This window comes from Bombus fervidus, chromosome 1, assembly GCF_041682495.2.
Source record: "Bombus fervidus isolate BK054 chromosome 1, iyBomFerv1, whole genome shotgun sequence".
Taxonomy (NCBI): domain Eukaryota; kingdom Metazoa; phylum Arthropoda; class Insecta; order Hymenoptera; family Apidae; genus Bombus; species Bombus fervidus.
The window spans coordinates 18801077-18817007 of NC_091517.1; the positions used below are offsets into that span (position 1 = coordinate 18801077).

At 39.8% G+C, this 15931-nt stretch overlaps 1 protein-coding gene across 6 annotated transcripts in view; it reads left to right on the top strand.

Annotated features, from left to right (window-relative positions):
* Ten-a (Teneurin-a transmembrane protein) overlaps positions 1–15931 on the top strand; it is a 697656-nt gene that overhangs the window by 445404 nt on the left and 236321 nt on the right. For all 6 annotated transcript variants that reach the window (XM_074111675.1, XM_074111674.1, XM_072006525.1 and 3 more), the window contains one exon: positions 12812–12887. In XM_074111675.1, the coding sequence (XP_073967776.1) occupies positions 12812–12887 (76 nt within the window). The remainder of the gene's footprint in view (positions 1–12811; positions 12888–15931) is intronic.

A 15931-nucleotide genomic window follows, 5' to 3' on the forward strand; every position in this document is an offset into this window, starting at 1 on the left:
TCACTGACCGTTCTGCATCATTCGCATTCCTGGCGAAACTTCACACGTACATTTCTCCAAAATAGATATTTATTTTTCCTGAGAAATCTATTAACTATTGAACTTAAAATTTGATTAACTATAATATACGAAAGAGTTCAATAAGTAACAGTATTAGGCGTGAACATAATTAATACAATTTACCTCTAGAGAGCTAAATTTTATTCCGAATTTTGTAATTACTATATTGTAGTATCGTGGATGGGAGACCTAAGAGATATCGGGTGAACCATAAACAGTGTTGCGAGAGAGCCGAGGCGCCGTCAGGCCTATCAATGTGTCGCCGGTCCTTCGATCGAATAGCTTCGTAGAAAAGCCTACGTGACCCTGGCCACAGGCAGATGCGGAACACGTGCGTGGGCCTAAGAAAAGACAAAGGGATGTTAAGGGAGAAAGTTAGTGTCAGTGGAGAAGCCAGAGAGTATGAATCGAGAAGTCGGAGAGTGCGAGTTGCGTTGTCGAGAGAGTGTGGTCCGCGTGAGACGGAGCGTTGGATCCGTGGAGACTAGAGTTGCAAATTAACTATTGAGTTGTCTAAATTATAGTACGTTACTGTATTTAGTTTCCGTTAAACAACCATCGTTTTCCTATTTAATCAACATGTGTACAATCCATTCATTGTAAATAAATCGTAATAGTTTACGATACTACAATATTATCTCTTATTTGATACTTACTTGATACATACTTACAGACCAAATCCCCTACGCTTAAAAAACAAAAAAAAAAAAAAAGAAAATCAGACAAGAAGCAAGGAGAGCGCATATTATGGAAGGATTCAATCAGGAAGATATGCCAAAAGACAAGAACACTATCGCGCCTCAAGTGGCAGTTAGCCCTAACGAACGAAGGAGGAACGACAGCTACTTGCGACTCGTTGCAGCACGGCGATAACGGGAAAATTGGTACAGTGTCGAAGAGAGGACGAGCGGTTCGAAATAACCACGGCTGATTATCATTCGCTTATCGTTTTCATAATTAACATATTAGGAAGAAGTTTCTTGACGGAGGAAGCAAGAAGGAACGAGATAAATGGGGACGGGGCGAGCGGCAGAAGAGAACGTACAGAAGTAATCTGGACGGGGGCCAGAAGCTAATTCCCGTAGTTTGAGTTGATGAAGAGAACGAGACCATTCCGCTGCGAAGCTAGTTAAAGTTCAGCCACTTCTATTTCCGGTTTTACTCCTAATAGCGGGCACTAAGCGCGAACGTGTACGCACGCGGACACCTACCGTACGTATCAACGTATGTACGTATGAACACGATGTGAACCTCGCTACACGGCTGGATATTTCGATCTGCGAGCTGGATAAGGAATTTTGGTAAATTGAATGACCGTAGATGATGTAAATCTACTGGACGATGATAATTAAGTTTTGGGTTTGCAAAGGTATGACGAGGCTTCAGAAGGTTGCGGACTTTTAAGGTTGTTGGATGTATGTGAATACAAAGGAACGCGTGGATAAATTGTAAGGTAGAAAATATATATATTTTGAGTATTAAAGTGTAAGTACAAAGTCCGAAATATAATTGAGCTGATTCAGATCCGCACGCTAGCAGTGTTACCCTATGACTGAAAAACCCTGAGGCCAACGTTGCATGTGTACCGTTTATGGTTTGCCATCGACGCAGTATTTTGTCTATGCGCTATCGATGGCTTCAGTGCTTGAGAAAACTAAAGACCAAATGTAGAGTTTTCTTAGAAGTGGTGACCACTTCAACACGGACAAATCGATTTATTAACAATTCGCGAAACCATGTGAAATACATGTTAAAATACATATTAAAAATAAGAAATTTGTGTCGCGAGATTAAATAGCTGATGTCAAGGTTTCATTATATTCCTCCTTTTGGAAGTTTGACAAGGTTTGAGCAAGTTGAACGTGATTTCAGAACACAAGGTCCCATCGCTATTTTCCTCATCGACCAAGAAACACACAGAAGTCGGTCTCCTTTAAGTAGTCTCCGGGAATATCACGGAAGCGTATCTCGACGAACAGTTTCAAGCTGTCTCATCCCTTAGCTTGTGGATCTCGTATCAGGTTAGAATCAATTATTTCGAGGCACAAACGTCTAGACCCGTATCGATCCGTCTCGAGCCTGGAACGATACGTCGGCAGATCCTGTACTAATAAACATTCATTAGTCGCCAAACCGATAGGATCCTGAGGATATTGGCAACGAGTACGGTTGCTGGTGCACGACAGAGGGGTGCGAAACGGGGAAACGTTTGTTGACAGAGAAGGGAAAGTTCGCTCTCTTTCTGAATGGTCGTCTTCTGTGATATATGATGCGAGATGGATCGTTTCAATTAACTCTTGCCGGCAGAGACCAATCTGTTCGATTCTATAAAGCCGAATAATTTGAATAATGCGATACTTTTAAAGCCCGTTTGGTGTTTGTTTCTTTGATAACAATTTATCGAGTTAAAACAGTTGCAATAATTGTTGTATTGGCTAGATTGATTTTCCAAATTCAAATATAGCTATTTTTTGATACGTCCAAGCAAATAGATGTTACAAAGATTGACAGGTTAAATTTTTGGTAATTGAGTTTCTATAGACGATTACTGTGATTGTATTAGTCGCATAGATAGATTCTGAGCGGTATTTTATCAGAAAGTAAAACTATTTGCGGTAGCGAAAGGGCGCCACAAGCGCTCCACAAGATCAGACAGGCTAAATCGAGATATACGGTTGATCTTATTGCAAACGGGCTTTGCGGAAGCCTCGGTTCCTTTGTGAACAGTCGGAGATTACTGGTTGTCAGTTGCTGTTGGGCTACGAGATCAGAAGTGGAAAGGAATCGGTGCAATGCCTCTCTGTGGATTATTACCGAGCTTGCGCCACCGCGAAGCGGCTGAATGATGAAACGATGTTTGTGAAACTTAATATCGATGATTTTGTGACAATAATCAGAGAAGAAAAGTGCGCTGGATTTCTCTAAAAGTTATTTCAAAAGCATATAAACTTCAATTTCGTCCCTACGTTTTCAACGAGAGAATTTATTTTAACTATCTGCCTTCCTGTTATATTCGCTATTTATCATCTTGTCGTAATAGAAGAAATTCAGTTAGAGAAATGAGCAATAGATGAGTGTTGAGAATTGTGGATCTTAATCGCCGAAATAAATGTATAGGAACATATAGATTACACTTAGAATTGATATCAAAATAGTTTCACATTTATTTAATATGTGATTTACAAGATATTCGTCGATACATATTTGCACGCGTCTCAGCACTCTCTTTGTCTCGCCATCTTCCTTACCACACTACCAACGCAACAGTTGCATTCTTCCGTTTTACGAGACGCTGAGCACGCACATACTCCCACATACTCATACTCATAAATGCGTGTCACTACTACTCGGCTAATCTAGTGTGGCATACAAAATTACACATATCTCGATAATGAGAATTAAATATCCAAGAAAATAACTTAAGCCCTTTGCACAGTTTCCCTGGTAACATGGCAAACATGCAGGAATCGGTGTATCTGAATCCCTTTGCAGCGAGAACCAATGCAACAACAATTTCCGTAGCAAGAAACGCTGTTAATAGCCCGCGAAGCGCGAGAAACGCAGTCCCGACGGCATTTACGTCCGCCGCTAATTGCACCGCAGCTCGCCAGTCCGCGGCTTCGGACGACCCGTTCCCAACTATATTAATCCATCCACGCTATTCACGCAAGAGAGAGAACAACGTAGAGAGGGTGTGGGACAAGAAGCTTCCAATGGAAGCAACGATCGTCGATTAACCACAGGCGGCAGCGGTCGTCAGACAATATCCGCGGCTCTTCACCAAGTACTCTCTGTTAACGATCATAACGCATCATGCAAACCTATAAGGGGTAAAGCGGCGATCAGGATGCCTGGGCACGCACCCTCTTGGATTACCTTCGCCGTCCCCACGGCCCGTTGTTTCCATTGGCCGGCCGGTTTTCGTTGCACGATGCACCACGATGGTTTACCCTTCGTCGTCGCCGCCATAGTTGGGTTCTCTTCCATCGTCCCTACCCTTTCAAATCCCGCAATCGAGTGGCAGACTATCGGGAATCGCCCTAGATCGCCATTATCGTTAATCAAGCTGGTGTTTACGGAGTCTTAAGCGGCGCTGTTTGCGCCGCGAAACGCATCCTGCCGCCACGCACACTAGCGAGACGCGCGTTTTACGAGCGAATAGGATGAAGAAGAACGACGAGGTTACGTGTCGATGCGGGATATGGCGGAAGATGGCGGAATTGAGTTGCTGCAGGTCGCTTCAAGTGACCTTTAACGTTTAATATCGAAGGAAATGGCACGGGGCGTGGAAAAGTTGTAGGTAAAGGGGCTTACAGATGATTCTGTATTCTTCAAAATAAGTTGCTTTTTATTCCTTATACAAGATGGTTCTAGCAATTCAGTTACACTATGTTTATTTCAAGCGAAAATAACGAAAAATTGTGGAGGAAAATTTTCCACTATTTAACAAGCTTCAAGAAATTTCTCCGTTAGATTGAACAAATATAATGGACCATAATTTATATATAGACATCATCGCTGATAGACAAACTTCGTTCGTGACGTACGAACGTTCACACAAACTTCTGCGCAATTGCCACATTCCAATTTATTCCAGAATTTAAGCTCACGTGTTTTGAAACATCCTGTAAACGTGCTGGGAGATCTGCCGGTGGAGAAAAAGGTAACCGTCGCGCTCCAGAGATTCCCTGGCGGACAGCCAAACACCCAACAACCAAGAAACCCTTAGACTCAACTGTATCCACTCCATCCATGGACCTAGCCATCCAGCTCTCCTCTTTTTCCCTTTCCGTATTCGCTATCTCTCTCTAGCCACCGATCTCTCCACCTGCCGGCCTCCCAGTTCTTTGCTCGCATCTCTCGCTACCGAAATTCCATTTTCTAACGTGCAACGCTACTCTCTCCACCCTCCGCTTCTTCTTGCACGTCCTTTCGACTGTCACTCCAACTGCTCGCTATCGCGTCGGTTATCACTCTCGTATCCACCGCCTCTATCCTTTCTTTCACTTTTGATTCTCTCCTCGTTTCGTTTCGTTTCCACTTGCTTCTCTACTTTTCCATTCTCTCGTTGAAGTAGATTCCTGCATTTCCTTAGCTAACAGGATTCGATCGCTCTTGTTAAGACGATGCGCGACACGATCGCGTCATGTCAGTTTGGTAGAAGACGATGTTCCAGGGTGAACGGTATAAATTTACTAACGAAACGTACTTTTCGACCGACAAAATTTATACAATGAGATTGTACGGTGAATTTCAGTGAAAATTCTATTTTTTAGAAGTAAAGAATTTCTGTAAAATGCGTCGATGAACAAATATAAGCGCAGTAAGATAATCGGTAAGGTACGATCGATGGAACAAAGCAACCCGTGTCATTAACCGTACTGGTGCATCGACCCAGTTGTTGCCGCGCCATTAGCGGATAATGACACTTTTTCGAGCGGAAGTAGACTAGCTAGATCGGCGTCGATCGTTCCGCCCGTTTGGTTGCGAACGTCTTCGAACGTTGTTACTATTTGAACGAAGCATAAAGTGTCTTGAGGATCGTTTCATCGAGTCAGAGATCACCAACCTTTATTTTGAACGATTTTATTTTTACACAAGATTCTATGAGTCAGGATATTTGCAGTTAATGTACTTCCTAAGTAGAGTTCAGGAACTTTACAGATTTTTAATGGCCGTACGTAAATACATCGAATTATTCGAGTTGAAATTGAATATTTATATTTATATTTCTCGATCTCCAAGCTTCCATACAAAAATCTAAACTCTCAAAGGCAAAAATGTTCTCTTCGACCAATTTAACAATCGTTTGCCATGCAACGATTTTCAATTTTACGGAAACGAAGAAAATATCGATCGAGGCAGCGTTAAGATGACGAGCCAGCGTTTCTAACAGCGGACGTCGCGATTTTTCACGGTGAAAATCGGCCGGAACACGAAACCACCGACGGAACTGGCAATTTCATCGAGTCGAGCTTAAACAGTCACGCGAGATGATTGATCTTCCCTCCCGCTGCCGATACGTTCGTTCTCCTGAAAGAAAAAGAAGGAAAAGAAAAAAGAGGGGGGAAAAAATAGTGTCAATCGTTCGAGATGTTCTGCATCCAACGGCGGACAGTTTGATCGATTCGAGGAGCGCGCTCGAACGGGTGCAGTGAATTTCGGCGTTTCAAGCGTGCATCAATGTGATATTGGCCGAAAACGGGTAGCTCTTTCATAATTTTTCCTGAATTTGTAGAGTGAAATAGAGAAGACTAGTTTGAGCTTCAAGAGCATGAGATTTCATTGCGCGACGACTAAAGGGAATTTTGAACGATGTTTAGCGAGGGTAGGATTATTGTACGAGTGGTCTGGGAATTTCTGATCGTTGCTTAATTTGTAGAATAACGAGCAAAATTCTAGGCACGAACAGTAGTTTGGAACACAGATTGACGTGTATTAGTTAAAGTTTTTCAAGCTTTCGAAAATTTTCATACCAGTAAATATCGTTCTACCTTAATATTCAGCCAAGAGAAATATTTTTAATAATAATTCTGCTATAAATAGTCACCAAAGAAACAAGGGAAATTTGCAATATTAGAAATTGCAATGTGTACTCTCTTCGAGGGAATGTAAAATATCTACTACATCATACTCGTAGCGCAATTCATCTAAAGAAGTAGCAAACGTTCAGGAACAAAGACATCTACGATGACAACCCGCAAGATCGATGAAGGGTGTCAAAGACATAACCAGTGCAAACACAGCGCGGCATGAAAATTTACACACGTGCACGATCAGAATTCCTTTCGCACGGATTCGAAGGCGAATAACGGTAAAACGACCAGCCGAAAATACCGACGCATTTGAGGACGCTCGAGCGCGCCTTTCTCCCCTTTCAGAATCGTTTTTCAGTCGGCAATAACATTCCAGGAAAAAAACAACCACGCAAAGCACTCCTCCTTCGCGAGCAACCGAACGCTTCCCAACGAAACAAACTACCAATGACGACGAGAATCACTTCTCTACCACTGGTCAAAGGAAAATACGAGATATCGAAGCACTTTTTGATTGGTTCTAGCTATGTTCTTCGTTCTATCGCCATGATTGCTCGATCTGTATGAACTCTATATACAATAATGTACATGTAAGACATGTTAAACAAACAGAAACGTAAAATCAATTGTAGAGATATTGTATTTCAACAGAGAAACTTTGATATTCAGTCTATACAGAATCGTATCTTTGCAGAAATTGCGGATACACTTTTATACGTAAGCGTATAAATCTGATAGCTAAAAGGAAGCTCATTCGTTGAGCACTTTCACTTAACTTTGTTCCTCTTCGTGTAATTCGAACGCTTATATATTTGTATATATTATATATTTAACGAGCGATTCTTCTTCCAACTATCATTTACCAATTAATTGAAAATCACACAAATGTTAAGGTTTATTAGTATGGCATGTAATTGATTGAGCAACCAGCGTTGGACTAAGAGTTGCTGGTACTTTATCAAAAGATGTCTTTTGCGGCTATGTAGTTTTTATTTGTTAGAGCGCTTACATTCTTCGATGTAATTGAGACTGTCTTACATTTTCGATTTAAATACGTTTCTAGTGTCCATTTGCCGGGAATGAGAACTCCGGGCACTCTCTTGTCGTATTATGTGAAACAGAATGGGACGAGTGAGCAGGAAGATGGAGAATTAAAAAAAAAAAAGAAACTTGAGACTGGTAATACTGAATAGCATTATAAGTTTCACGCATTTACTTAACGACTCGTTTTCGTTAGTTTTTGCGCGACGTTACGACTGTTTACGTGCGTGAAATGACCGGTGACCGCGTGTCTGACGCGCAACAATTTATGCTCGTTGTTACAAAGGGCGGCGCGTTCTAGCTCGATCTGTCACAGTGTCTCTCGCGTGCAACGATCAAAGCCTTTGATCTCGACCTGGACCCTCCGTCTGCAAATGACGCCGTAATTTCGATCGCAGCTGCGAAGGTACGTAAGGTTCAGTAGTTCTACATTCCTCTGATCGGCCCTGTATCGGTTCGCGTAACAAACATCTCGCGATTCTGACAGTGGACTCCTCACGCCGTGTTACGTCTTTGCGTCCACTTACGCGCTGCTTTGAGAGTGAAATGTGTTTGACCGGATTGTTTGATCCCTGCAGAATGGTCAGCATGATTTGTGACATTATCGAGAGACAGCTGTGGCTGACAGTGTCGGCTAGAAATGACAGTTTCATGCGGAATATGTATTATAATTGGCCATATTATTTTTGTGCAAATACTCGTAATACGTAGCTTTCAGCTTGCTTCGCTATCAATTATACGTTTTTCAATTTCTCAGATAGAAAATAGAACGAACAAAGGTTAATTTGTAACTAGATCTAGTAGAGTCCAGTAGAAATTCAGGCATAACCTTAGGTGCAGGTTTGGAGGACCTTTTCATATCAAATGTTTCATGATTTTTGAACAAATTGAATCGTTGAACAAAGTGACAAGGCTAAGGTCAGTTGTTCGATTCGTTATTTATTCAAGGTCGAAGTTATCGCGACTAAATGTCTCAAATAATTGATCAGGAAAAAAAGATGACCGCGATCGTTAGAGTCAGCGCAACGTGCAAAACTATGCCAGGTTGATAACTACTGCGTGTGATTTGCATAAGCAAATTTTACGCGGCATAAATGTTTCAGCGAGTCGTAAATTGGATTAAGCGGACTCCGTGGAAATTAGCCGTACAGTTTTTAGCCAGTACAGCGATACTGCCTCCGCGGACTCGAGGTGTTTGCTAAGATCATGTTTGTTAAGTCAGCGTGCTCGCGCGTACGCACAACCTGCTTCCCAGGTTTGCTCTTCGCAGTTCGTAAATTCTCGTCGTATGAAAGAACAATATCAGGAACAGTACGTGCACATGATCATCGCGATTAGTGAATGTGCAATAGTAGGTGGTACGTACGCGGTATGTACATATATCATTGAATATAGCGAACATTCTGTATATAACGATATACAGTATGAGATATCTCGCATAAGTATGCTGATTAGAGATACGAAGCAAGTTTGTCTTGGTCCATTACCAGCCAGCTAGGCTTTAGCAGCGTTAAATTTTTAAACAAATTTGCAGAGGATACTGTATCGTGAAAGTTAATACTGTTAGTCAGGATTGAAAATAAAATTTATTATATCTGATAGTTTACTCTAAAGATCGTTTGAACATTTACCATATGTAAAATTGATATAAGATAAATTATACAGGAATTAAAACGAACTACGAAACAACTGCATCTTCAAGATATTAGAAAACGACCAATGCATACGAACGCGATGAGTTGTTAGTAAACACGAACAGGCTGCAAACACAAGGGAGTAGTATAATTGCACTTTACAGCTGCACGAATGGTCCAGTTGCATCGGATAGCTTGTGCAGTTCTTATCACGGGGATGTTCGGTACACACGTGTGACTTGAAAGTCAACACGGGGGGAAACAATCGATATACATGTTCATTGTAATATTTACTCAAATAACAAACAAGATATTTCGTTGGAAATACATATTTGACAGGTGTTATCTAGATGATCGATTCTAACTCACATACTTCAGTCAATGTGGTGCCAATGGTCTTTAAAAGGAGGGACATTTATTCATCACTGTAGAGATCACACTGACTTATTTTGATCGTAATGAAAATAATTGATATAATTGGTTGATTATATCGTTAACAAAGTTAAATACAAATAATACGAATAGTAGCTTGTTGATTTAAAAGTCTAAAGGAACATCAACAAAATATTATTTGCTAGTAGTAATATATTTTCTTCCAAAGGATATATATTTTTTATTGTTAAACATCTATTATTGGATATCTCGTATTTACGGATATGGATCAAATAATTTTTTACTTTACTATTTACAAAGTTTCATTAAAATCCGAGAGTAAAACATTTTATGCGATTCTCTTGTCAAATATTTTCTCTCATTCCAGAATACGAATAAAATTTTCCGAATAATATTATGTGCTCTATCCTCTGTACAGAATTCCACATTTTATTTCCAAATAACCTTCTATCTAGCAATATTTTATTTCCTTATCAAATATTTTTTGTTATTCATAATATTATGCGCTCCACCGTCTATGAAAAACTTGATATTTAATATTCGAATAATTTTCAGACGTTCGATAATTTCCATATATATCCGTGTGTAGACTAGTCAAATTTAAGAACATCCTTGTCCAGCAAGATGGCGCGCGCGCGCGCGCAAGTATTCTGCTCTTGGTAGTTCGTAAATCCTGGAGATTCGAAAAGAACAATATCGCGACGACGATTCGTCATGCTGTTGTGTACCGAAGCGTGCCCTGAGGATCCAGAGAATTTCGTAAAAATCCTGGAACGCGAGGACAGTGACGAATTGCCGGGCAGATAAAGGGGCGAAAGACGTCTTGAAACAACCTTGCCTCCGGTCCGATGAAGACGAAACTTTGCTGCGTCGAAGCGCAAGAAGGAACGTTAACCTCCTTTCTTCTGTTCGCTAATGACTCGCCGTTCAGCTTCAGTAATTTTTTTCTTTCTCCAACCAAACTTCTTTGTTTCCTTTTTTTTCTTCTTTTCTTTTTTTTTTTATCCCCTGGTTTCAACGTTTGGTTTAATTGGTAATTTCAAGAAGAGACTTCAGACTTGAACTCTGGTATTCTATTCTTTTTGTGATGGGTGATGGCTAATGTGTTTAGGTGTTTACGGGAATGATTTCATGAAAATCTTTTTTAACTCGCAAAGTTCATAACAATTGATACGTTACTGTACTTAAGATCATTTAGGACTTTACAGTAATGATCTATGCATGTATCTTCTAACGCTTGGCGCATTACTCGTTGCTTTTTCCGCATAGACAAAGAAACAATCTACCTAACCTCACCACGCCACGCGTCCTAACCTCAAAAATCAGTTCCACGCAAGCACTGGTGTTACTACTGAACTCTAGGTAATTTAGAGTTCAGTGGGTGTTACCGACCGAGGAACAAAAGGTGAAACGATCGACTTAATCCACGGAAAGCGTTTATGGTGTTCTGAAGACAAAAAGTGCAACGGCTGATTTGGTCCGATCGATGGAAGAACGTCAGTAGCAGCTACATTAGTTATGAAGTCATTAACTATACAGATAAAGGGAACGTCGGTTCGCGATGTTCCACCAACTAGAATATGCATGACATTTCGAGCCGCTGTTGGCTTCCTGGGACTGTGCATGAAGGAGGGAAGAATTGAATTGCAACGTCAGACTGACATCGACCGAGAAAGAAGGCTTAAAAATTAACCAGCAGATCCGACTCTCGGTACGCTAATACGCGTTTCGATGCAGATTTCGTGGTGCTGTTGTTGCTTTTCTTGGTTATATCGATGTACCTCGAGTTTAATAATACGATACTTTATGCTCAAATGGATATAGTACTTCTTGCTTCGAATGTAAGGGCTAAGGGAATTTTGAATGACATTGAATGCTAGAAACCACTATGCGATGGTTTATAGTATGTATAATAAATAAGCGATATGTATTCGTTTATGTACGTTGACATCAAAGAATATTAAAGAAGTATGAAGAGATGTTTGTAGATAAAAATTATCTGGGGATATTCTCACAGCTCTGTGCTGTATGGTGTACTTTTCGTTTGATGTTTCGTAGATTGCAATATATTGATATTATTCGTTGAAGAAGATGATATAGGTTTCTACGGACGGTGATTGAGGTTAGGAAACTATGAAATCCTAACCTCCATTCTACACTGTGCTTCTTTATTATATCATACTAAAATGGAAATATTTCTATAAAATAAATAGAATCTTAACTCTCAACTATAGAATGACATTTGGGAAGTGTTATTGTACACTGATGATATAGGAAACCTATGTTGAAGCTAATCTATAAGAAGAATCAAGTACACCCTTAGAACCGTCTGCGTAAGCTCGTAAGTAACCGCGGAACTATAATTCGTGAACATTGGGGTAAAAGTCTGGCGACTCGTATCTAATAAATTCAATTATCTCGTGGCGGCAACGTAGGTCAAGTTGCTGCTACTAGCGGAGATCAGCCGCTGTGTCGTAACTTCTGACGCTTGCCCCCGCTAACAAGACGCTAGTTACGTGGTCGTTACTTTTACGGAAGTTGCTCGTTGTTAATCTATAACGGCGGAAACGCAGGCCAGCGTCGGGTTTCAGTTAAGCAGCTGATTTTCTTCGCCTCGTTACTGGCCTCGTTACATTTCAATCGAGCCAATTCTGCGTGCCATAACGCGAGAAATTGTACGTCGCTACACTGGTTAAATTGTCATATAGTTCGCCAGCAAATCAAAGACGAGCTTTCGTAACTTGCTCGGATTTCTAAATTAAGTTCTATCGTTTATAAATTCTATATTATTTAACGTTTAGAATGGTAAAATATATTTGCAATGGATTGTATTTAGGGAAGTTGGTGTTTTAGAACTTGGAAGGAAAGGTTCAGAAATTTACAATACAACAGGTAGATCTATCGTGGACTATACGCCCACCGATAGTGGTTAAGTCATAGATTGGTTAACTGTACAACAAATCACGATATGTATTTTCCGATTCAACATAAAATTAGAAATTTCTACTCTTTCGTCGATCCTATCTCTATAAATTCAACTCTCGTAACTTTGCCGTGCGCCTAAAATCGTCCCAACATTCACAAAACTGTTCACCTGAATTAGTTACAACAGAATGGATTAAGCACGTTTCCGTTTGTTTGTTACAGAGTACTTGATGTCAGGGAATCCACGGAGCTACCCGGCCCGGTCCCCAGGGGTCGCTTCCACTCCGACCGTAACCAGGTAAGTGGTAGTAGGAGGTAGACGCGACGAATTTCCCACGCGAGATCTCGATCGAGAACGTCGCCCGGCGCATCCATATTCGAGAAGGCAATAACACAGATTTCCGCGTAAGCCAGATCGCGTAAGCGGATTTTTCGCGCGGCCGCCAACAAATCCACGAGACTTATCGGTTTACCTAGTTGCCGGATTTCGCATGGTTGAATTAAGCCACGAAAAATCGACCGTGCTGTTGACTCTGCTTCGGAAACGCGTCCCTCGATCCGTCCCAGGAACATGAAATCAACCGACTCTTCTCTGCTTCACCGTTACGATCGATCCAATACGAATCATTTACGATTTTTCCCGAAACACGAGCGGCAATTTGAAATTGATTTGGCGTAGGAGGCGCAGGTGTACTTCGGACAGTCGATTATAGAATTAAGTTGCTTCCAAACTGGTTCTTCTCGTCCTTCTTTTTTTTCTTTTTTTTTTTTTTTTTTTGTTAGAATTTTTAGTAGGACGTGGTGAGATCAGTTTTTGTTTGATCTATTAAAGTACACTATTTCTTCTTTAAGATGAAAGAATCACGAAAGAATATACAGAATATACAGAGGGCAGTCATGAAAAAATCAGATTGTTCGTAAATAATTTTCACTTGTGTTAAATTTTCGTCGTCAATTTGTCACGGCAGTAGCGTTATCGAAGTGTATTGTGAAAAGAAAAACGCTACTTGGCAGGAGAGGCTCGCTATTGACTGAAGAGGAGGAAAGAACACTTGCCGTGACCGGCAAGAATGGAAGAACATTGTCATTGATTTATTAAAGTGTCTCAACGTTTTATACTATATCTCAAATATATTCCAAGATACAAATGGTACAACGCTCGCAAATAGTTGTACTTAACCAAAATAAGTTTTGTCCTATGGCTGTATAAACTATTATTCGTTTGTTACTTTATCTTATATTTCTTCTTTTCTATCTAAAGTCTGAATATTCTGTCACTTGGATATATCGTACGTATCAAATGATATTTCCGTGAGCCACTGTATATCCTATCCTACAAGATACTACAGTAACGAAGAAGAAAAACTAGCGAATAGTCAACATAACAGCATTCAGGGATTTGATGTTAATTTAACGCCAGACGCGTCCACCTCGTTCAACACTTGGCTGGTCTGTAATACGAGCTACGATATTAGCGACGTGAAAACAACGGTATCGAACCGCAGAAGTGCCATTATCCACCGCGAGACTGTCGTTTACTGTCTCTCTAACGATTACAAATCTTTGGCTGGCCACTTTCGGCAATTAGCGAGTCATTAATGGTTCCCTGACCTCGCGTTCGCCCTGCCAATAAAACCGACGCACGAAACCAACGCGACAATTTCGAATTTGCCAACGGCGATTCTCCCAAACTCTCGTGACTCGTGGAATTTTAAAAGAATGGAGAAGTTGAGAATATTCAAATCATTCGGTTGAATAGAGCTCGAACGTGATCGGAAGAGCAATAACCGCGAATAAAATTATCGACGAACGGACAGGGACGACGATTCGAAGACATTTCGATTCAAATGAATCGAACTTTTAAAATATTTAGTACGTCGTCCTGTGGATCTCCCCTCCATTTTATAGGCTGTCCTTCTTTCTTTGCTTTCGTAGATTTATTCGTCGTTGACGATGCATATCGAATTAGGCCGCTATTTATTTTGTGTCGTTACTTTTATTGCGCTTCGAGTAGATTTATTGGTCTTCTTTTTTTTTTTTTTTTTTTTTTAGATTTCTAGAGTATTTTTCCTTAAGAAAATTGATGGAAAACTGCCGAGTAATAATTTTAGTGCGTAATATTGTAGCTTTAAAAATAATGTCAAATTTCTAGAAGAATTCGAAGTTTGGTTTTATTGATATTTTTATTATTATATATTTTTTTTTTAGTTACATTTTATCGTATGAGAAGAAATATTTGTGCACTAAAATAAATTCTTGAAACTCTATGTTCTATGCTCTGGAATCCGGAATATACTACGTTGATCAATTGATATTAAAGTTTAAGATTCTGAAACGCTACGGGGTTAAAAATTATCATTTATATACTACTTTTATGTTATTTTTAGCCGCTGAACATGGTAGGAATGTTTGTATAGAAACCTGTGGGATACTCCGGGATACGCATTTGGAATATTCCAATAATCGAAGTTGCAGCATATAATATTATATACATATAATGGAAACGTTCCAATGCATTAAAAACAGAGGATCATTGAGTAAATATTAGATCGATGCGTATATGAAATGTCGTTTCTTTGAATTTGATGGGCCAATGCCGCTCATTAAATTTTGTCATATCGTCACACGTTATCATCCAAGTTAAGAAATATGAAATTTACTCTGACACATATATATCGAATTTTAATGAGTTTTATAATAGCCCTCATTATCAACTTTCATAAATAAAGTGTACATGATATTTAACAATGTATGAAAATGTTCTTTCATAAATTATTTTATAAATATGATAATTTTTTACAAATTTCATAATTTTGTCAGCCATATAAATTATTATATACAATATATATATATATATATAGACAAGCATGAAAACAAATTAATTAATTTTCTTTTTTGTTTGATAAACAACGTGCTTAATATAGTCTCTTAAAAAATTGTTTAATGAAAAACATAAGTTCGTACAGAGCGGCGTGCATGACTTTCCACTGGATGTACAAATTTCATATTCTTATTGTTTCCCTGAATTTCACAGAAGAGTAATAGTCCGAGAGGAATGAATTTGCGCGGCGTTTAAGTGATATTTAAGTACGACTTAATGGAGTTATACTCACGATTAAACGGATGCAGCGTGAAACGAGGTCACAGCCGAATGGTTCTGAGCAAACCTGTTTAATCGTGCGGTTTATGTACTTTTTTTCAACCGGAGAAACGACGCGAAAAATGATCCCTTCTCGTGTAATCGAACTCGTCGTTTCAGTCGATTAAATATTAATTCCCACTTTTCGACAGTCTCCCACAATCCAAAAATACCCTACTTGTATGGAACAGAGTAAATTTCGA